The sequence below is a fragment of the Mus caroli genome, chromosome 5 (genome assembly GCF_900094665.2).
Source record: "Mus caroli chromosome 5, CAROLI_EIJ_v1.1, whole genome shotgun sequence".
Classification (NCBI taxonomy): domain Eukaryota; kingdom Metazoa; phylum Chordata; class Mammalia; order Rodentia; family Muridae; genus Mus; species Mus caroli.
The window spans coordinates 130243787-130267271 of record NC_034574.1 but is presented as its reverse complement, the minus strand read 5'-3'; the positions used below and the strand labels follow the sequence as shown (position 1 = coordinate 130267271).

General features: G+C 48.1%; 1 protein-coding gene across 1 annotated transcript in view; it reads left to right on the top strand.

Annotated features, from left to right (window-relative positions):
* Zan (zonadhesin) overlaps positions 1-23485 on the top strand; it is a 97692-nt gene that overhangs the window by 14188 nt on the left and 60019 nt on the right. The window contains exons 16-30 of the mRNA XM_021163424.1: positions 1009-1193; positions 4039-4180; positions 4704-4820; positions 5968-6092; positions 6323-6468; positions 7209-7352; positions 8167-8304; positions 8417-8586; positions 9962-10164; positions 11988-12129; positions 16095-16342; positions 16659-16839; positions 17432-17543; positions 18866-18960; positions 20593-20769. Coding sequence (XP_021019083.1) covers positions 1009-1193; positions 4039-4180; positions 4704-4820; positions 5968-6092; positions 6323-6468; positions 7209-7352; positions 8167-8304; positions 8417-8586; positions 9962-10164; positions 11988-12129; positions 16095-16342; positions 16659-16839; positions 17432-17543; positions 18866-18960; positions 20593-20769 — 2325 coding nt within the window. The remainder of the gene's footprint in view (positions 1-1008; positions 1194-4038; positions 4181-4703; positions 4821-5967; positions 6093-6322; positions 6469-7208; positions 7353-8166; positions 8305-8416; positions 8587-9961; positions 10165-11987; positions 12130-16094; positions 16343-16658; positions 16840-17431; positions 17544-18865; positions 18961-20592; positions 20770-23485) is intronic.

Genomic DNA, 23485 nt, shown 5'->3' with positions numbered 1-23485 from the left:
GAGGATAACGGTCCCTAAAGCAGACAAAAGTGTCAGAAACAGGCAACACACCCTCTGTTAGGAGTCCCACAAAAACACCAAGCTATGACATATATGCAGAGGGCCTAGATTAGACCCGTGCAGGCTCCCTGACGGTCTGTTCAGTCTTAGGGAAGCCCTCCGATCCCAGGTTAGTCAATTCTGTGGTTTTGGCTTGGTTTGGTTTGGTTTGGTTTTTTTTGTGGTGCTTTGGACCCCTCTGGCTCATAGGCTGGTGCCTATCCCAGTTGTCATCAGAGAGACTTCATCCCGCAACTGATGAAAACAGAGACAGACCCACAGCCAAACGGAGTTCAGGAACTCCTGCTGAAGAGGGGCAGGACTGTCCGAAGGAGATTCTTAGAAAGTCTGCACTCAGATGTCAGTTACACCAGCTACAAACCATCCTCAGTCCCCTGCCCTCCTCCTCCTCCTCCTCCTGACGCCCCCTCCCTTTTTATTTCCCTCCATTCTTCTTTCCCTTGTGTCTTCCTACATAGCTCAGGCTAGCCTCAAATGAATAATCTACTTGCCTTGGTCTCCAGAGTGCTAGGATTACTGGTAAGCACCATCATATATGACCTTGACCTGAATAAGTCATACATATGTGTTCAGGAGCACAATATTTTCAAGATTTGTCCTCATTATAGCATTGATCTTTTTTTGTTGTTGTTGTTGTTTCGTTCATTTGTTTTTGGTTTTGAGACGAGGTCCTGGCCTCAAGTGAGTATGAAGGTGGCCTTGAACTCTTAACAGTCTTTCTACCTTGGCCTCCCACTTCTACCACCATGACCAGATATTATCTTCTCCTCCTGCTGCTCTTCCTCCACTGCCCCCTCCTTCTCCTTCCTACTTCTTTTTATGGCAGAATAAGTGCAAGCTTATTTAGAAGAGAACTTGAGTATAGGGTAGGAGAGAGGCAGGGAGGCTTCTGGGTGAGGTGGGAAGCTGTGGAATGGAGGCCTGATGGAAGCTGTGTTTTCCTTTTAGAGAGCTGCCCTCCAAATGCCCACATTGAATTGTGTGCATGCCCAGCATCCTGTGAGAACCCCAAGCCCAGCTGCCAGCCCCCCTGCATTCCTGGCTGTGTCTGCAATCCTGGGTTTTTGTTTAGTAATAATCAATGTATCAATGAGTCTTCCTGCAATTGTCCCTACAACAACAAGTACTATAAGGTAAGCCTCCAGGGGTGCCAGCTTCCCAGAAGAGAATAGATGCCAGAACACCTGGGTCCTGGTGCTCTCTGTGTGAGAGGAGCTTAGAGAGTCTCAAGGGACAGGACCAAAGGACTGGTTAGGGTAGCCATTCATTTAGCACTGGCTTTGGTTTTGCAATTCTGGAGATGGAGCCAAGGACTCCTTGCATGCTAGGCAAGTGCTCTACCAAAGACTCACACTCCTAACTCTTCTCTAAGGGATTCTAGGCAGGGGCTCTACCACTGAGCCATGCCCCCGGCCACTCACTGGGTGACTCTAGACAGGGGCTCTACCACTGAGCCACGCCCCCAGCCCCTCCCTGGGGGGATTCTAGGCAGGGGCTCTACCACTGAGCCACGCCCCCAGCCCTTTCTAGGTGACTCTAGGCAGGGGCTCTACCACTGAGCCACACCCCCAGCCCCTCTCTGGGTGACTCTAGGCAGGGGCTCTACCACTAAGCCACACCACCAGCCCCTCACTAGGGGATTCTAGACAGGGGCTCTACCACTGAGGTACAATCCCAACTCAGGACTGGCTGAGCTTCCAGAGCTCAGTGGCTATGCATAAATGGTGTCTAGAATCTGGAGTCAGGCAGCAGAGCCTGAGCCTGGATGCAGCATTCACTCTGCATGACTTTGGGAAACTTTATCTTGTTATATCTGTTCCCATGGCTATAAGAATGTGCACAATAATGCTGGGCAGTGGTAGCTCGCACCTTTGATTCCAGCACTCCCGAGGCAGAGGCAGGCAAATCCCTGAGTTTGAGGCTACCCAGTCTAGAGAGCAAGTTCCAGGATGTCCAGGGATACACAGAGAAAAGCTACAAAACAAAAACAGAGAGAGAGAGAGACAGAGAGACAGAGAGACAGAGAGAGACAGAGAGAGAGAGGAAGAAGGAGAAGAGGAGGAAGAGGAGGAAGAGAAGGGGGAAGGAGCACAATAAGACCTACTTTTTTATATTTGTTTAGTATTGAGATACAGTTTTATGTGTCTCGGATGGACCTTCAGCCAATAATGTAGCTGAGGATGACCTTAAACTTCTGATCCATCTGCCTCTACCTCCCATGCGCTGGGCTAGTAGGTGTCCAGTTATGCAGTACTTAGGATTTTGTGCATGTTTGACATGCCCTTGAGTAACTGAGCTATACCTGGTCCTCCTTGCCCTCCCCCCTCATCCCCTCCTCCTTTTCCTCACCTTCCTCCTCCTCCCCCTCTTCCCCTCCTCCTCCTCTTCCCCTCTTCTCCCTCTTCTCTCCCCTTCCCCACCTCCTCTCCTCCTCTTTCTCCCCCTCCCCCTATTTCAGTTCCAGCAAGAAGAGAGATTATTACTCCATTTTTTTTTTTTTTTGGTGGTTGTTCTGAGCAGAGTGTTACTCCCTAATCCATGCTCACTTTGTAGCCCAGGCTAGTCACAAGCTTGTGTGATTCTCCTGCCTCAGCCATCTAAATGCTGGGGTGTGCACTCCTACTGCCTTACATACAACTACATGTATGTGTTAGATGTGGGGACACACAGCTGCAATCATAACACTGGAGAGGTAGAGATAGGAAGTCATCCACAGCTCTTTACAGGAAGTCAAGGCTAGCCTGAGCTACATGAAACACTGTCGCAAAATAACAAAACTAAAACTATACACGTTTTTGGTTTTAATTTCTGTTGCTTTGATAAAATACACAGACCAAGAATAAAAACAAAAGCAAAAAACAAGCTGGGGGGGATTTATTAATGATTCCAAGTTATAGTCTATCGTTGAGAGGAAATCAAGGCGGCAGGAATGTAAGATAGTTGGCTTTACTTTTATATTCTATCCACAGTCAGGAACACAGAGAAATCAATGCATGCATGCATCGTGTTCAGCTAGCTTTCTTTACTCTTATAAAGTCCAGGGCCCCAACCCAGAGAATGGGACTGTGTGCTTTCAGACTGGGTCTTCCCATATCACAAGGCAATAGGACAATCCCCTAGACTTGTCTACAGGCCAACTTAATCTAGATGATCCCTCTATAATAATCTTCCTGTGTGAGTCTAGTTGTTTCAAGTTGCCAATTAAAATAAGATCTTGCCACACATAGATCACTTAATAAATGTTCCTTGCTGCTACCAACGACTTGTGATAAACACACGCATCTATTCATCAAACATGCTTAAAGTGGGATGGGTGTGGTAGCACATGCCTTAACCTCAGCACTCAAGAGGCAGAGGCAGGGGGCATATCTGTGAGTTCAAGGCCAGCCTGGTCCACATACTGAGCTCCAGGACGACCAGGTCTCCATATTGTCTCATGAAAACAAGAACAAATCCAAATCCAAAACAAAACAAAAGAGTGCTTTAAACAAACTATATGTGATTATAATCGCAGGACTTGAGAGGCTGAGGCAGGAAAGTTACCCAAGTTCAGTGTTGTAAGACCCTGTCTCAGAAATGAAACAAAAAGAGAAAGGGCAAGGGCCGCTGGAATGGCTTAGCAGGCAAAGGCTCTTGCCTGTGAGCCTTGACCCTGGGCCCCACATGATAGAAAGTTGTCCTCTGATCTTCCATACTGCGCCATTGCCATGGAAACACACGTGCATACACACACTTGGCTGGTAAGATGGCTCACTGGGTAGAGACACCTGCTGCCAAGGTTGATTGATCTGAGTTTGATCCTTGGGACCCTCAGGGTAGAAGGAGAGAGCCAGCTCCCAAAGTTGTTTTCTGACCTCCACATGAAGTTGTGGTGGGTGGTCACAGGCATGTACGCTTGTGTGCACACGCAAGAACACATGCGTGCATACACACCTTAGAACAATGGCATTATGACTCTTGATCTGTTGTTGCTCTTAGCCTGGGGAAGAATGGTTCACTCCCAATTGCACAGAGCGGTGCCGCTGCTTGCCGGGTAGCCTGATGGAGTGCCAGATCTCTCAGTGTGGGACGCACACGGTATGCCAGCTGAAGAGTGACCAGTACCAGTGTGAGCCCTACGGTAAGTACTGCCCCTCATCCTGCCAGAGTGTGAGGGTAGGTAGGTCTTTTTAGAATGCACTTCCTTGGGGGGGGGGGACTGGAGAGATGGCTCAGCGGTTAAGAGCACTGACTGCTCTTCCAGAGGTCCTGAGTTCAATTCCCAGCAACCACATGGTGGCTCACAACCATCTGTAATGGGATCTGATGCCCTCTTCTGGTCTGTCTGAAGACAGATACAGTATACTCATATAAAATAAATAAATCTTAAAGAAGAGGAGGAGGAGAAAGAGGAAGAGGAGGAGGAGGAAGAGGACATTAGGACAGAGATCGACATTTGCACGTGTTCTGTTCTGATTTCAGAAAGTCACCCCTCTTGTCTTTCTAAATTACTCTCTGTCAGAGTGGGTGAGAACCTGTAGTCTCTGATCTCCCTTGGGCAGTGGAGCTGAGAATATATCTGAGTAGCAGAGTTGGGGTGTAGGGTTCAGCCAAGTGCAACATTGGAAACAGCTTTCTATACCTGTGTCCCCCTTCCCTGGCAGGTAAAGCCACTTGCCTGGTCTATGGGGACCTTCATTTTGTCACCTTTGATGAGAGGCACATTGGCTTCACAGGGACGTGTACCTATGTCTTGACACAAACCTGCAGCAACTCCACAGGTAGGAGACTTGAGCCAGAGCTTGGCTGGGGTTGTGTGTGCTGATATTATAGAGGTGTCTGGCATGGTGACTTAGTTTGTGGTTGAACAGAATTGGTGATAGATGGCAGAAAGGGGCTGTATGGGGCAAGGTCCTCTGTTAAAGAGCAGTTGGGACATGCACACACAGTGGGAGTGCTTTCAGGCCCACAGTCCTGGAGAAACAGCTGAAGCTATCAGTGCCCTGCTGCTGTGGGTGCTTCCCCTGGGAAAGAGACAATGACTGTAAAAGGGACTCTTGTTTTGGGGATGTGGGTCAGTTAGTAGAGGTCCTGCTTTCCAGCCCTCGAGCCTCATTAACCACTTGGAGTACTCACCTCTCCTCTCAGCACTGGGCAGGGGAGGCAGGAGGGCCAGCACTACAAAGTCATCTCAACTACGGAGAGTTTGAGGCTAGCCTGGGCTACTTGGGAGCCTTGTCTCACAAAAAGGGTGAGACGGAGTCACACATGAACATGATTTCCTGAAGAGGTCCCAGTCCATCGAGGGGAGACAGGCAATCTTGAAAGGAGACAATCACGGCATGGCCCTTTCCATTTGGATTCTGAGTCCTTTACTATCTCAGAGAGATATATCCCGAGCCCTCTGCCCTGAAGTGTCAAGTTGGACACCGCCACCACAACTAGGGTCTCAGAAAGCAGAGAATGGGTGGTACATGTTTTTAATCCCAGTATTCTGGAGGTGGAGGCAAGAAGATTATGAGTTTTAGCTTGGGATACATAGTAAGACTGTCCCAAAACCAACAGGGACTGGGGATGTAGCTCTGTTGCTTAAGTGCCAGTTTAGACAAAGCCCTGGCTTCCACCCCCAGCGCCACCTAAACTGGACATGGTAGCAAATGTGTATAATCCGAGCACTGGAGAGGAGGAGGTGGTATCCCCAGAGCTTAAGGTCATACTCAGCAATGTGAAAAAGTTTGAAGCTAGCCTAAGATATAATGAGACCCTGTCTGAAATCAACCAGCCAATCAACCAACCAACCATCTAACCAACCAACCAAACAACCACCAACCAACCAACAACCAAACAAACAATTAAATCACCAACCAACCAACCAAGCAAATGGTTGGTTGTGACTTAGACCCTCAGCACTGCTCTCTCTCCATCTAGACCACTTCTTTAGGATAACAGCAAACACCGAAGAACGTGGAGTAGAAGGTGTATCCTGCCTGGACAAAGTTGTCATCTCTCTGCCAGAGACTACCGTTACCATGATCAGTGGCAGACACACATTGGTGAGTTCTATCCTTTGCTCACCCCACCAGGCCAGGCCATAGTCAGCCTGGAGACCCTGTTAGGGTTGGGATTAAGCAAAATGATGATGCTTCAAGCCAGTCTAGAGGAGAGAAGTCGGAGGGATGCTGTGGAGCAGTGATGTCCTCTGGCCTTGGATGAGATGTTAGAGTTTTATGGTCCTACTTGACACCCCCCCCCCATATCCGTCTCTCTGTCTCCTCTCTCCCAGATTGGGGATCAGGAAGTCACCCTCCCAGCCATACTTTCTGATGACATCTATGTGGGTCTGAGTGGGAGATTTGTGGAGCTGAGGACAACATTTGGTTTGCGTGTGAGATGGGATGGTGACCAGCAGCTTTTTGTGACTGTGTCCAGGTAAGGGAGACAGCCTAGTCAGGCAGCCAGAACCCTCCACACCCTCAGCCTCACCCCTGGCATTTCAGTTACTTGTGGTTAATCATTTACACGTGCGTCCTTAATGCTGGGACACATCTAACCCAAGTGGCAGAAGGGAAACAGTAGGAAGTGGAGTGAGGGCAGTGGGGTAATAGCAGATATGTACACAGGGCCTTGGGAATGTGTTATAAAGAGTCACTCGGGGACGCTCAAGAGCTGTCAGAAGAGAAGATATCATTCTTCAGGGAATAGTGGCTCCCCAGATGGGTGGACAAAGATGACAAGGAAGGTGGCTCAGCTGGTAAAGAGCTAATTCTACCCCTGGAACACACAGGCACATACAGACACACACACACACACACACACATACACACACACACACAGAGAGAGAGAGAGAGAGAGAGAGAGAGAGAGAGAGAGAGAGNAGAGAGAGAGAGAGAGAGAGAGAGAGAGAGAGAGAGAGAGAGATTTAAACCCAAGAGAGAGTAGAGTTGTTGAGCAGAAAGAACAGAGGAGACCCTGTACAGATGGCTCAGGCTGAGGCTGAGTGGGGCTCTTACATATCTGAAGCCTATCACAGACTCTGTTAAGAGTAGGTGTTCTCAATGCCTTCCTGGCTCTTACCCTCAGGCCGCACAGCTCACTGTCCTCTTGCTGTGGTCTCTGATGACTGAGACCCTTTTCCTCAGTCATGACTCACCCCTCTCCTGGACCCACAGTACCTACTCGGGCAAGCTCTGTGGTTTCTGTGGGAACTATGACGGGGACAGCAGCAACGACAACCTGAAGTCAGATGGCATGATGACGCACGATGAGGAGGAGCTGAGGCTGAGCTGGCAGGTGGAAGAGGATGAGGACATGGAGTGAGTGAGGGTCCCCACTGTGGGCTGGGACTGCTCTTCCTCGACTTTTGCCCATTTTCAGATCTACCAGTGCTGGGCTTAGTTGTTCCTGTCTGTCATTCCAGAAGATGTAGGGATGTCTGGATCTGCAGACATCAAGATCTGATTTCTAAAATCCAAGTGCTGAGGATACAGCTCAGTCGTAGAGCCTAGAATCCCCCAGGGAGGAGCTGGGGACGTGGCTCAGTGGTAGAGCCCCTGCCTAGAACCCCCCAGGGAGGGGCTGGGGGCATGGCTCAGTGGTAGAGCCCCGCCTAGAATCCCCCAGGGAGGGGCTGGGGGCGTGGCTCAGTGGTAGAGCCCCTGCCTAGAACCCCCCAGGGAGGGGCTGGGGGCGTGGCTCAGTGGTAGAGCCCCGCCTAGAATCCCCCAGGGAGGAGCTGGGGGCGTGGCTCAGTGGTGGAGCCCCGCCTAGAATCCCCCAGGGAGGGTCTGGGGATGTGGCTCAGTGGTAGAGCCCCTGCCTAGAATCCCCCAGGGAGGGGCTGGGGGTGTGACTCTTTAGTTGAACCCTTAACTAGTATGCACCAGATCCTGTATTGATCCCAGCAATGTTAAAAAAAAAAAGAAAAGAAACAAAAGTTACAAGGGGTAAAGTCTGGTAGTCCTGGCCTGTGAGCTTTAGGTTCCCAGGAGTATAGGAGACTCGGGACCACGCCTGGCTAATGTAGTGATATTGTCGCAAAAAGAACAAACTATAAACTGACCAGCATTGCCCTTTTCTCTTTCCTTACCTGGAGACTCCAGCTTTTCCACCTCTTTTGGGCTCTTCCAGCTTTACTGTCTTCTTCGGTTGGGTCTCTTCCAGGTGTCAGAAGAAGAAGAATCCCCCATCTTGTGACGCTGCTTTGGGGAGCACTATGTCGGGACCCAAGTTATGTGGACAGCTTGTCAACCCAAGTGGACCCTTTGAGTATGGAGGGAAGCAGATGGGTTGCAAGGGTTGGCTAGGTACTGGCGTTTCTCTGAGGTGGAGCGTAGAGGCTCTGCCCTCTCCTGCCATCTGATTCAGCTTCTCTCCCCAGGGCATGCCTGCTCCACCTGAAGGCCTCATCCTTCCTGGATAACTGTGTGACTGACATGTGTAGCTTCCAGGGTCTCCAGCAGAAGCTCTGTGCTCACATGTCAGCCATGACGGCCACCTGCCAGGATGCCGGCTATCCTGTGAAGCCCTGGAGGGAACCCCAGTTCTGCCGTGAGTTGGGACCCAAAGCATGTGGGAAGATCTGGTAACAGCTTCCTACAGATCCAGTCAGGGTATACCCTGTTGAACACCCATTTTGCTTCCGTAAGAGGACAGGGCAGTGAGTAGAGCTGGATGTATCCCTCAGTTGCTTGGTCTCACGTTCAAGACCAGGCTGAGCGATTCAGGGAGGCTTCTTTTCAAAACAAACAAACAAACAAACAAACAAACAAACAACAGGGCTTGACAGGTAGCTCAGCAGGAGAGCATGTGCCGAGAATCCATCGATAACCTGGGGGATTAGTAATAAGGCTCTTGCCTAGAATCTGTCAGTGAGGAGTTGGGGTGTGGCTCAAATGGAGAGCATTCTCCTAATGTGCCCAAGGCCCTGGATTCAGTCCTCAGCACTGGAGGGGTTGGGGGGAGGCAGGAGGAGAAGGAAGGGGAGAAGAAGTAGGACAGGAGGAGCAAGTAGTGGAAAAGGATGAAGAGGAAGAGGCAGAAGGGAAGGAGGAAGAGGAAGACAAGTCAGTGGTTCTGTAGGGAGGAAGACAGTGGATTTATGTGGTCCACCAAATCCACGCTGCATTCAGGGTAGACTGTTTGTGGCTGAGCTGAAGCTCTCGTACGGACCTCCCCAGTCCTCCGAGGTAGCTGCTTTAGCAGACACCCACGCCCAGGATCAAGCTGTTGCTGGCCTTCTGGGTACCACACTTGCTTCCTGAGAATGTCTACATATCAAAGCGGGTGTAGCTTCTAATTGGTAGCTATCTGCCTTCAAGCCTGGAGGGCCTTGGTAGCCCCCAAGCAATGGGCTTGGTTTAGGCAGCTGTTTTTTGTTTGTTTGTTTGTTTGTTTGTTTGTTTTTTTGTTTTTTAAATAGCCCAGGCTAGTCTTGAACTCACCACAGAGCTTAAGATGATACTAAAGTCTCGATCCTCCTGCCTCTACATCCTCCCTACTTGGATAACAGGCATGTGCCACCACAACTAGTTTATGTGGCACCAGGGATAGAACCCGGGACTTCATGCATGCTAGACAAACACTCTACCAACTGAGCTACATAGACGGTGGGCAGCTGTTTTAGCTTCTAGCAGCCGCCTTTATAGTCAGCCTTACTCCTCGGCTCCTCTTCTCAAAGCTATATCTCTCAATATGGGTCACAGCATCTCTAGCTGGGACCTTTCCCCTCTGCATGTTCTTTTCTTTTGTACCTTGGTCTCATTAATCACCCTTCGAAATGATTTTCTGAGACAGGTTCTTACTATGCAGCCCAGGCTGGCCTGGAACTCTCAATCCTGATACCACAGCCTCCTGCGTCCTGGAATTATAGGCTTGCAGCACCACATCCTTGCCTGTTTCCTTACCGAAGCTTCTCCCTCCACAGCTTTGGTCTGCCCTAAAAATAGCAGGTACTCACTATGTGCCAAACCATGCCCGGAAACCTGCCATCCTAGATCTACTACCCAGCACTGCTCAGACAAGTGTGTGGAAGGCTGCGAGTGTGACCCTGGCTTCATCCTCAGTGGTTCTGAGTGTGTCCCTTCATCCCAGTGTGGGTGCACCAGCTTCCAGGGGCGCTACTTCAAGGTGAGCAACTGATATGAACCTGTTAGCCCTACAGACAGAAAGGACTTGCTCTGAGACTGAGGTGGGGGAGGGAAGATGGGCAGAAAAGAGAAGGCCAGGGGAAAAGCGAGACTAACTAAGGTTGGCATAGCAGAGTCTCCCTGTCTCCTGTCTCTCCTTTACTTTCCTGGCTCTACTTAATTTCCTTCCTCCCTCCCTCCCTTCTTTCTTTCTTTCTTTCTTTCTTTCTTTCTTTCTTTCTTTCTTTCTTTCTTTCTTTCTTTCTTTCCTTCTTTCCTTCCTTCCTTCCTTCCTTCCTTCCTTCCTCCCTCCCTCCCTCCCTCCCTCCCTTCTNTCCTTCCTCCCTCCCTCCCTCCCTCCCTCCCTTCTTTTCTTCCTTCCTTCCTTCCTTCCTTCCTTCCTTCCTTCCTTCCTTCCTTCCTTGCTTCCTTCTTTTCCATCTTTTGATTTTGCTGAAGATTGAACCCAGGGCCTTGTGCATGTTAGCAAGAGCTCTACCACTGAGCCACGCCCCCAGCCCCTCCCTGAGGGATTCTAGGCAGGGGCTCTCCCACTGAGTTTTGTAGTACCAGCTAATGCACACAAGCTCTAGCTTCTTATTTGTTCTTCTTTTCCTTTTTTTCTCTTATTTTGTTTTATTTTTGTTTTCTGAGACAGGGTTTCTCTCTGTGTAGCCCTGGCTGTCCTGGAACTTACTCTGTAGACCAGTCTGGCCTCGAACTCAGAAATCCCCCTGCCTGAGTGCTAGGATTAAAGGCACAGAGCCACCACCACCTGACTTTTCCTTTCTTTTCCCTCAAATCTTTAAGACAAGATCTTGCTATGTACTTCTTGCTGGCCTCTAACTCAATTCTCCTGCCTCTGCCTCCCCAGTGTTAGGATTTCAGGTAGCCACCACCACACATGACTTGTTAGTCTCTTCCCAACCCTGCTGTTCCTGTTGGAGTCCCTCGCCTCTCTTGAGGCCTTGTTGCAGCACTTCTTTCTGCTTGGAGCTTTTCTAATAACTAAGTTAGGGGCATCTCTCAGATGTGTGATGGCCCTTATATGTAATTACAGTTCTGGGGACACTGAAGCAAAAAGATTTAGAGTTCCAGGCCAGTTGGGCCACCTTGTCTCAAACAAACAAACAGACAGACAGACAGACAGACAGACAGACAGACAGACAAACAGAATGTATCTCTCAGGAATAGCAAAGAATTGACAGTGAGTGCTTGTTTTAGTTAGGGTTTTACTGCTGTGAACAGACACCATGACCAAGGCAACTCTTATAAGGGACAGCATTTAATTGGGGCTGGCTTACAGGTTTTGAGGTTCAGTCCATTGTCATCATGGTGGGAGTATGGCAGCGTCCAGGCAGATGTGGGGCTGGAGGAACCTGAACTTCTACATCTTGATTCAAAGGCAGATAAGAGAAAACTGAAAGGCAGTTAGGACAATGGTCTCAAAGCCCACCTTCAGAGTGACACACTTCTTCCAACAAGGCCACACCTCCAAATATCCACATCACAGTGCTCATGGTGGAAGCCGTCCGTGGCCCTGGCTGCTTTCCCTGGGTGCATGTCATATGGGAGAGCTGATGGCTGATGCAGCTACTTATTGCCCTTCCATCACTGGTTTGCGAGGTCTTTGGGGACATTTTTCTCTATTGTCATTTATGTTAAATTCTTTATTGACTTAGTGAGTTTGTGCTCACAGATCATAGTCAGTGGGAAATCTGCAGGAGTTGACTCTCTTTGTAGCATGTGGGGGTCTCAGGAAGGAACTCAAACCCTCAACAAGGAAGCCAGCCAGCGCTTACTGCCTTCCCTACCTTACCCCAGGTACAGGAGCAGTGGTTTAACCCAGACTGCAAGGAGATCTGCACTTGTGAGAGCTACAGCCGTATTCTCTGCAAGCCCTGGAAGTGTAAGGCTCAAGAAGCCTGTAGCTATAAGAATGGCGTCTTAGGCTGTCATGCCCAAGGTGAGCAGTCAAGTCATGGAAAGGGAGCGGGGCTCCATTGACAGGTTCTAGAAACACCTAGGAAACAAGCCTTTGGGTATGTCCTTTAGGAAGTTTCTAGACTGAGATAACTGAAGTGAGAGGACTCACACTAAATGTTGGTCGTATCATTCCGTGGGCTGGGGTCCTGCACTGCAGCAGCAGCTGTCTCTCTCTCTGCTTCCTGGCTGTGGACGCAATGTGGAGCGGTCTCACACCCCCTTCAGCACACCTTCCTACCACGATAGTCGTCCCCACTAACTGTCTGCCAGAGTACACCTTACATTGCTTTTGTCAGAGCTCTCAAAGCAATAGAGAAAGAATTGCCAAAGTAGATTTCCCAGAAAATAGGGATCAATTACAGACTGTGCCATCTCACTGAGACTAGAACAAATACTTGAGAAAGACCCATATATAAAGAAGAAAGGTTTAGCAAGTTGTGGTGCTTGCCTGTAAGCCCAGCATTTGAGAGATAGAGACAAGCAGATCTGGAGTTTGAGGCCATCCTTAGCTACACAGCTAGTCTGAGCTCCTCCCAGGCTCCAGGGGGATCCTTCAGTGTTTAATTTTTAATTATGTTTATGTGTCTCTGTGTGTGGATGTCCATGTGAGTACAAACGCCTGAAGAATCCAGCACAGAGTGCTTCAATCTCTGGAGTTGCATGCAGTTACAAACCAGTTGAAGCCACCCTAACCTCACATCGTGGGTGCTGGGAACTGAATTCTGCTTGCAAAAGCAGCAAGCCCTCTTAACTTACCCTTATGCCATCTGGCCAGCCTAGAGATTGTTTAAAAACACAATTAATTAGTGAGCAGAGGTCTTAGTACGGCTGCTGCCAGACACCCACCAAAGTTCTGAGAAAGAAAATGAGAAACACTGGGTATCAAATGAGAACTCTCATTACGGGGAACTCTGATCTTAGAATGTGTTTCCTTCCAAAACCTCAAACTACACCCAGTTCGTTGCTTTCGACTCTTGTTGAAATTCTTTGTTGTAAGATGTCTACTCTTTGAAGCAGATGTGATGTACACTTTCAGAAATAAGCTATTTTGCCAGCTGCTCACACATTTTTTTTTTTTCGAGACAGGGTTTCTCTGTAATAGCCCTGGCTGTCCTGGAACTCACTCTGTAGACCAGGCTGGCCTCAAACTCAGAAATCTGCCTGTCTCTGCCTCCCGAGGACTGGGATTAAAGGCGTGCACCACCACACCCGGGGCTGCTTGCATAAATGTGCGCATTAAATGATCCCAACATTTAGCAGGCAGATCTGTAAATCCCAGGCCATCCTGGTCTACAGAGGTCCAGAACAGCCAGGCGTATTACACAGAGGAAACCCTGCCTAGAAAAACAAAACAAAACAAAACAAAACAAACAAAACACACACACACACACACACACACACACACACACACGCACACACACACAAACAAAACCCAAAACATCAAACAAAAAAAACAAACAAACAAGAAGCAAGCCATTCGATTTTTTAAAGGGACTTTTGTTGAAGAATCTTGCAGATTTACTGTCTTCAGAATTAAGAGTAATGCAGTAATTTGCAGTAAAAAGAATTTGACGCCAGGTGTGGTGGTGCACGAATTTAATCCCAGCACTCGGGAGGCAGAGGCAGGCGGNCTTCTGCGTTCGAGGCCAGCCTAGTCTACAAAGTGAATTCCAGGACAGCCAGGACTATACAGAAAAACCCTGTCTTGAAAAAAAAAAAAAAAAATCTCTCTCTCTCTCTCTCTCTCTCTCTCTCTCTCTCTCTCTGTGTGTGTGTGTGTGTGTGTGTGTGTGTGTGTGTTTATTCTGTGGCAGGTTCATATTTTTAAGGTCCAGTTGACATTTTCTCTGGTCTAATCTTTACCTGCAAAGAGGTTCTTGGCTTGTTGTTAATGCTTTATGTCCAGCACGCATTCTGTCCGCAGGCTGAACTTTTACAGCTCTCAAATAATACAGGAAACAGATTTCCATGTGTAATCAATCCATAACTGGAAGAAGCAGTTGTTAAGAGCAAGATTTAGCTGGAAAATTCTAATTTGGCAGTATATTTTTATACTTTGCTTAAAAGTCTCACAAAGCGAACATATGTGTTCTAGTTTGTTTTCTGTGTTGTGATAAACACCATGGCCAGAAGTAAGTTGGGCAGGAATAGAATTATTTCAACTTACAGGTTACAGTCCTTTAAGAACTGAAGGTAGGAGTTGAGGTAGAAACAGCTGAAGAAACCCTGCTTACTGGCTTGCTTCCAGAGTCACATCCAGCTATCTTCCTTCTACAGCCTACGGCCACCTGCCTAGGGATGGTACTGCTCACAAGACAGGGCCCTCCTGCATCAACTAAGAGTCAAGAAAGTGCCCTCCAAATATGCACAGAGGCCAATCTGATAGAGGCAATTTTGCAATTGAGGTCCCTTCTTTCTAAGTGTGTCAGGTTGTCATCTGAAGCTAATGATGGCAGTAAGAACTGAGAATTTAGAACTGGCTGCAATTCCATTTCCCAGAGGTTCTTTTGTCAGTATGAAACTGTTACCACGTTTGTCATTTGTGCTTATATAGAAGCTATGCAAGATCCCATGAACACAGATCATGCTTTCTAGGGCCAATAAGAGTTCAAAGGGTGATGGGGGGGGGGGGACAGATGAGAGAGGTACAAATGTTTTAATGTCTGTTAACTAGAGTGTTAGGCTGCACTAGTTTAAGGCCTTATCCACTTTCAAAGCCTTTGCGTAGAAGTGGTTGGACTGTGAAAAATCAGTAAGTGTTTTGTTATTTAGTAAAAGGAGGGAGAAGGAAGAAGAAGGAGAGGAGAAAGGAGAGGGAAGAAAAAGAATGAGGAGGAGGACAGGGAGGTTTCATTCTGTGGTCATTTGTCCTTGTTGATTTGGGGCCCCTGGCTAGGTAGCACATCCTGTTGGGAAATATGGCCAAAAAAAAAAAAAAAAAAAATCTTACCTCACAGGTTGGACATGAAGCAAAGAAAGAGAATCCCACAATCCCCTTCAACAAAGTTCTTCCAATGACCTAGACCTTCAGTTAGCTACACCTAAAGTTTTCACCACTTCCCAATAAGATTGAGCTGGGAAGCCAGGCATGGTGGCACACACCTTTAATCCCAGCACTCGGGAGGCAGAGGCAGGTGGATTTCTGAGTTCGAGGCCATCCTGGTCTCTACAAAGTGAGTTCCAGGACAGCCAGGGCTATACAGAGAAACCCTGTCTCAAAAACAAAAAACAAAAAACAAAAAACAAACAAACAAAAAAGACTGAGCTAGGGAATCAGGATTCTGGCACATGGGTCTGGCACATGGAATTCTAGATCCAAACTTTAAGGATCAGCATCTTCAAGGGCTCAGAAAGTGGAGCTGAGGAAAGCAGTTTCCTTTTTTGACTTCCCTGAGCCAAGAAAACAGGTCTTCCAAGAGGAAACTCAAGTACAAGGATGTACTATGGGTACTGACTAAAACAGCCTCCCTGTACTGGCTAGTTTTGTGTCAACTTGACACAGGCTGGAGTTATCACAGAGAAAGGAGCTTCAGTTGGGGAAATGCCTCCACGAGATCCAGCTGCAAGGCATTTTCTCAATTAGTGATCAAGGGGGGAGGTCCCCTTATGGGTGATGCCATCTCTGGGCTGGTAGTCTTGGTTCTATAAGAGAGCAGGCTGAGCAAGCCAGGGGAAGCAAGCCAGTAAAGAACATCCCTCCATGGCCTCTGCATCAGCTCCTGCTTTCTGACTGGCTTGAGTTCCAGTCCTGACTTCCTTGGTGATGAACAGCAGTGTGGAAGTGTGTAAGCTGAATAAACCCTTTCCTCCCCAACTTGCTTCTTGGTCATGATGTTTGTGCAGGAATAGAAACCCTGACTAAGACACTCCCCAAGGTGGCGGCCTTGGCTTGAGGCTTCTTGGGATGTGGGGAAATGAGACTCTAAAGCCTGTCCTCTCCTCCAGGAGCAGCCACCTGCATGGTGTCTGGTGACCCCCACTACCTGACATTTGATGGGGCTTTGCATCATTTCATGGGCACCTGCACTTATGTACTGACCCAGCCTTGCTGGTCCACATCTCAAGAGAACAACTTTGTCGTGAGCGCCACCAACGAGATACATGATGGCAACTTGGAAGTCTCCTATGTAAAAGCTGTCCATGTGCAGGTCTTTGACCTCAAAATCTCCCTGTTCAAAGGTCAAAAGGTTGTGGTATGTGCCCTCCATTGCCTCCTAGACCCTACACAACCACCCAACCTCTTTCTCCTTTCTTCTTTTATTGTTGTTACTTTTGAGATAGGGTCTCATGTGTTCAGGCTGACCTGGAACTTGTTATGTAGCTGAGAATAACTTTGAACTACCAGTCCTCCTGCCTCCACTTTCAAGAAATGAGTTCCAAGACAACTCCATCCTACTCTCCATGTTTGTAAACCTCTGTCCCATTTGTCTTTGTCCCAAGTTTTGTTTCTGACTCTCTCTACCTCTCCTTCCCCACACCCCCTCTCTCATATCCTGCCTACTTCTGCAGCTGAACAACCAAAGGGTGGTGCTACCCGTGTGGCCTTCGCAAGGACGGGTGACCATTAGGTTGAGTGGCATCTTTGTCCTGCTCTACACGAACTTTGGGCTTCAAGTTCGATTCGATGGAAGGCACCTGGTGGAGGTGACAGTGCCTTCCTCATACACTGGCTCACTCTGTGGGCTGTGTGGTAAGCACCCTGGGGGAAAGCTGCGCCCCTCCCCCCTCGTTTCTATTAGATGTCCTCTTGACTTGTCAGTTGATGAATGAGTTGAGGACACTGGGCCCAAAAGCAGGTGCCCGGAAAAGCCAGAGATGAAGAGAAAAGGGTTGTCAAATGTGATGGTACGTGTCTGAAATCATGGTACTTGGGAGGTAGAGGCAGGAGGATCAGGAGGTCAAGGTTATTCTGTGTTATGTAGTAAGTTCAAGGCCAACCTGGCTTGCATAACAACCTGCTCCAAAACAAAGGTGAAAGGTGAAATGGAAATACAGCTCAATTGGTGGAACTCTTGCCTAGCATGCAGGAAGTCTTGAGTTTTGTCCCCAGCAGTGCATACACTGGGTGTGGTAGGGCAGGCCAGGACTTGGGAGGGGACAATAAAAGGATGAAGAGTTCAAGGCCACCCTCGGCTACATAGTTAGTAAAGGATATAATGGTATATATGAGACCTTGTCATTAAAAAGAGAACAAAACAAAACAGAAAAAGAAAAAGGCTAAAGGGTCAGCCTTGATGTGGCCTCTGAGCTGGGTGGGACTAAGGCTCCTGTACCATCCTTAGGGAACTACAACAATAACAGTATGGATGACAATCTGCGTGCAGACATGAAGCCGGCTGGCAACTCACTTCTGCTGGGAGCTGCTTGGAAAATCCTTGAAGCCTCTGACCCTGGGTGAGTTGGCCATAGGGATCTTGGCCTAGGTGAACTGCACTTGGGTGAGCTAGGCTTGGTGAGGGCTGAGCTGGGCCTAGGGGAAATGGACGGAGAGAAGTGGACATGGGGGTCTGAAAATGGAGGAACTGGGCATCTGATGAGCTGGGCCTAGGGAAGCTGGTCCCTGGACGAAGTCTGCAAGTGACTGTCACTTGTGTATCTGGGCTCCCAGCTCTCAGGAACCCAGCCAGTTCTGCTCTTCATCTTCTCTTGAGTTTCCAGTGCTGGGATGGAACTCAGGACTTTGCCCATGGCAGATACACACTCAACCCCTGGCTAGGGTTTCATCCCTAACCTGAGGCTGGAAGTTGGAAAAGTTGTTCTGACAGCGCTGGGGGTGTAGCCCAGTGGGTAAAGTGCTATACTAGCATTCATGAAGACTTGGGTTCTATCTCCAGCACCACATAAATCAAGCAGGGTGGTGCATGCCTGCAATACCAACAGATGGGAGCTGGAGGCAGGGGGATCAGTATTTCAAAGTCATTTTGGGTCATATAGTCAGTTCAAGGCTAGTGTGGACTACATGAAAGATTATATGTATATAATCTTTATATATATATATATATATATAATACATATTATATATAATATATATGATATATATATACACAGAGAGAGTGGGGGCTGGGGGCTGGGGAGGTAACTCAACCTTTGAGAGTGCTAGCTGCTTTGTAGAGAACCTAGGTTTGGTTCCCAGCACCCACTGGTGCTGATGGCTCACAACCACCTGTAACTACAGTTTAAAGGGAGCTGATGCCCTCTTCTGACCTCTCTAGGCACTCATGTGCATATACCCACACACAGACATCCACATACGTAAGGAAACACAATGAACTAAACATTAAAAAAAATACAAAATAAAACATAAACAAGCTGGGCATGGTGGCTCATGTCTTTCATCCCAGCACTCAGGAGGCAGAGGCAGGTGGGTCTCTGTGAGTTCGAGGCCAGCCTGATCTACAGAGTGAGTTCCAGGAGAGCCAGGACTATGAGGAGAGACTTTCTCAAAAAAAAAAAAATATATATATATATATAAACAGTTAAGTAAAATTGTTCTGACTTCTCAGGCCTATGCCAACTGACTTCTCTTAGGTCTACCTTTGACACAGCCACTTGAGAAGTCCTGTTGGCCCTCTAGCCTTCTTCCTTCCTGATGTGACCCTGATGTGTCACTTGAGGGTACCCTTGTGTCACTTCCCATTTTTCTCTCTGTGGCTTAGCTTCAGTTTGTTGGACTCTTCCAGCCTAAGTTTCTAATCTCTCCCCTCCTCCTCATCCAGCTGCTTCCTAGTCGGGGGCAAGCCCTCCCACTGCGCGGACAGCGACATGGATGATGTCTGGACTAAGAAATGTGCCATCTTGATGAACCCTCTTGGTGAGAGACATCTCCTCCCAGAGCCCTTTGTCCTTAGCCCCCTGGGCGTGACCCTATGCAGTTATGATGGGAGAAAGTCAGAATAGAAGCAGATAAAAAGGTAGGGAGTCCAGCAGGAGTATGGAATAGCCAAGTGGTTATCATTTTAGGAGCCGTAACTGATACAGCCGTCATAGACATAGTTTCCCAGTGCATCTGGGTTTTGTCATTGCTGTTTTGTTTTGACACTCGATCCCAGGTATCTCAGGCTGGCCTTGAACCTACTGTGTAGTCAAGGATGCCACTGAACTTATTATGATCTTCCTGCCTCTACCTCTGGAATGCTTGGGGTTACAGATGTTCACCCCCACATCCGGTACATGTGGTGCTGGGGATCGAATCCAGGGCACGCCAGTAAGCACAACCAGCTCCATCCCCAGCTCCTGTTTATTTTTTTTCAGATAGGGTCTCAGTTTTAGCCCAGAGTGTTTCATGTAGCTCAGGCTGGCCTTAAAATCACGGTGATCCTCCTGCCTCATTCGCTCAAGTGCTGGAATTATGGGCCTGTGATACCAACGCCTGACTACATTCAGGCTTCGATGCAAGTGGATATTAAGTTAGCTGTGCAGGAGCTGAGGAGATAGATCAGTTGGAAAGTGCCTGTCTTGCTAGCACAAGACTTTAGTTTGAGCCCTTGAGCCCAAATAAACTGAATGTGAGGCTGGAGAGAAGGCTCAGGGGGAAACGGCATTCACCATCAAACCTGGTTTCAACCCTTGGGAGCCACAGGGAACCAACTCCAGCAAGTTGTCCTCTGCCCTCCACAGGTGTGCTGTGGCATGCATGCACCCTTCCTCACAAAGTGACAATAAATAAATAAATAAATAAATAAACAAACAAAACAACCATCCAGACATGGTGGCACACACGTGTGATCCCAGTGCGAAGAGAACAGAGACAGGTGACTCCTTAGAGCTTAGTCAAGGTTGTGAGCTCCAGTTTGGTCAGTGAGTGTCTCAGAAAGCAAGATGGAGGACTGGAGAGATGGTTCAGAGGATGCAAGTGGCCGCTGCCCTCAGGTCTAACAACCCAAGTTTTATCCCTAGGGCTCAGAAGGTGGAAAGTGAAACCTGAGTCCTGTGGGTTGTCTTTTGACCTTTGCAGGTGTGCTGTGACACATGTGCCCCTACACACACACACACACACACACACACATACACACACACACACACACACAGGTGGGGCCAATAAGATGGCTCACCATGTAAAGCTGCTTGCTTCAAATTGAGTTGAAACCCCAGAACTCATGTACATTTGGAGGAAGAACTAGTTCTACATAGTGGTTCTCTGACCTCTATATGCCATAGCATATATGCCTGTGCATACATATTATACACACACACACATGCCATACATAACACATGTGCCCACACATACATACATACATACATATTATACGCAGAAATAATAATACTAATAGTAATAAAAAACTCAAGGTGAAGGTGTCCTCTGGTGGTCTCTGGTACGCATCCACTCACCTGCACACACACACAGGATACACACGTATCCCCTAAATTAGCTGTACAGAAGCTTCAAGGCCCAACTTGCTCACTGGGCTCACCCTCTTCTCCCACACTTTATCTCATCCTTCAGGGCCTTTCTCTAATTGCCATGAGGCGGTGCCACCGCAGGCCAGCTTCTCCAGTTGTGTGTATGGCCAGTGTGAGACCAACGGAGACAACCTAACCCTCTGCCACTCCCTGCAGGCCTACGCATCTCTGTGTGCCCAGGCTGGCCAGGTGACTACCTGGCGGAACAGCACCTTCTGCCGTGAGTAGTCCTCCCCCTCGCTCCTCCGGCCCTTAGGGAATCCTGAGAACCCAGTCCTCCCCTATTCCAGAGCTAAGTTGCTCAGTCTAAGCACACCCACAGGGACCTCTCTCTCCCCTTTCTCAGTCAGCTTCTTCCAGCTTGCCTCTGGCCTCCGCTTGTCTTAGAGTGGCCAGAGCCTCTTTTGTTCCTGTTTTGGTTGCTGCTGTTGTTTGGTTGCTGCTGTTGTTTTGGTTGCTGCTGCTGTTGTTTTGAGGCAGGATCTCAGGATCTCATGTAACCCAGGCTGGCCTCAAACTTGCTGTGTAGGCCAGGAGAGCTGGATTCCAGGTGTACACCATCATGCCTGATTCCATCTGATTTTTAATCTCATCAAAAATTTGGCCTTACGTTTAGTTATTGTCCCCCTCCCCCAGGCCACTTCTTTTAATAATTTAAAATTTTTTTCAATGAATTAACTAATCTTGAGACACTGTCTCACTCTGAAACCCTGGATGCCTGGCACTGTCTATATGGATTAGGTTGGACTCAAATTCAAAGAGGTCCACCTGCCTCTGCCTCCTGAGTGCCTGAATTAAAGGTGTGAGCCATCCTCCCGGCCGGAAGCAGTCTTTACATAGTTTTAAACGCATTGTGTTTTCTGTTTGGGTTGGTTGGGTTTTGCTGCATGTGAATTAGTGCATTGTGTGCATGTATGTGGGTACACCACCCCCTTTCCTTTTTCTTCATGTGCACATGTATGTACAAGCCATGGTGTGCCTGTGGAGGTCAGAGGACAACTCCTCAGGAGTTGGTTCTCTCCTTCCACCACGAGGGTCCTGGGGGAGCAAACTTAGGTGGACAGTGTCAGCAAGCATATTACCCTCCGACCCATTACTGCCCTGTCTGTGCGTTTTCACATGTGTGATCGAGCACACATGTATGCCGGTGTGAGTGTGAGTGTGTGTGAGTGTGTGTGTGTGAAGAGCAGAGGTTGGCTCTCAGGTGTCTTCCTTGATCTCTTTCCGTTTTCTTTGCTGAGACAGGATCCTCAGTAAATGAGGAGCTCTGTGGTGGACTTGGCTAATCAGCCAGCTTACCTTTGAGAACCTCGTCTCAGCCTCCTGAGTTGTGGGATTACAGGTAGATCACATCTGCCCAGGTTGCTGCGGATCTGCATTCTAGTCCATCTGTTTGGCCATCTTCCCAATCTCATTTGTTTGGTTTTTTGAGACAAAACCCTTGTTAAGTAGCCAAAATTGGCCTTGAACTCTCTGTACACTCCATGGTGTTCTCAAACATCGTCTTGACTGTTGGGATTTGAGACCTACATCCTTCCTTTTCCATCATTGTAGTGCTAACGATCAAGTCAGTCCAGCAGTGTCAGGAAACCAACAGATCAGTTCATCAAACGTGAATCGGCAGCAATGGCACAGGCCAGAGAAACACTAGGCCTCTGCCAAATTGGCATGAGTCAGCGGAAGCAATCAGAACCAGTCAAAATTCAAAGAGAAGTTCTCTGCCGTGCCTCTCGCAATAAAATAAAAATCAGTGAAGGCAGGAGACTAACAAAGTGTTGCATGGCTAGCCCTGTAAGCACCCTGTGACTGTCCATTGGGTCCTACTTAGACTCTTTTCACACATCACGTGGCCTCTCACGGGTCTTGCTTTAGTGGAACATCACACGAGTTGGCATCACATGACACAACCAAAAATTTCCACTTCACAAAAGTCTATACAAACATCCTTCCTCACAGCCAACCAGTGGATGAAAGTCTGGGCTACAAGTGCCAGCCTGTAACCCATGTGCTTGGGAGGCAGCGGCGGGAGGGAGGCCAGCTGGAGGCCAGCTGAAGGCTAGGCTAACGTTCTGTCTAGTGAAGCCCCACTAAGAACAAAAAAGATTGGAAACCATTCAAATGTCTTATCAACCGTGGAGTGGGTAAACAAAATTGGCATGTTCATATAATTATGCAGCTATAAAAAGAATGAAATCCTAGCTCACCGTGGACGAATGTTGAAAACTATGCTCATTAGAGAAGGCACAAAAGATTATATGTAATACCATTTGTATAAAGTGTCCAAAATAATTCTGGACATTTTTTTTGTTGTTTTTTTGAGACATGGTTTCTCTTTCAGCCCTGGCTTTCTTGGAACTCACTCTGTAGACCAGGCTGGCCTCGAACTCAGAGATTCCCCCTGCCTCTGCCTCCCAAGTGCTGGGATTAAAGGAGTGTGTTACCACTGCCTGGCTCATTTTGGACAGTTTTTTTAAGTGTATAAAATTCAGTGGTAAGAAAGCCATTCACTTTATTCTATAACCACCAAACCCCTATGACCATCTGTCACCCAAACTTGTTCTTCCCCAGCTGAAACTCTGACCTATTGACACTCTATCCCACATCCCCTCAACCCTGTCTCTACAAACTTAACTTCCTGTAAGAATTGGCATAGTATAATCCTAGCTCTTGGGAGGCAGGAGGATCAGGAATTCAAGGTCTGTTAGTCTGTCTGTCTGTCTGTCTGTTTGTCTCTCTCAAAAGAGTGGACAGAAGCTAAGAAATTGACACCTGAGATTAGGTGCCATTTTAACACTTTAAAATAATGACCCTTTTAATATAGGTCCTTATTAATATCCTTGCACATACATACACCCATCCCTACACGTATCCACACACATGTGAAGATGTACACACAAAAAATCATACAGAATATGTCCTGTGATAACCAGCTTCTT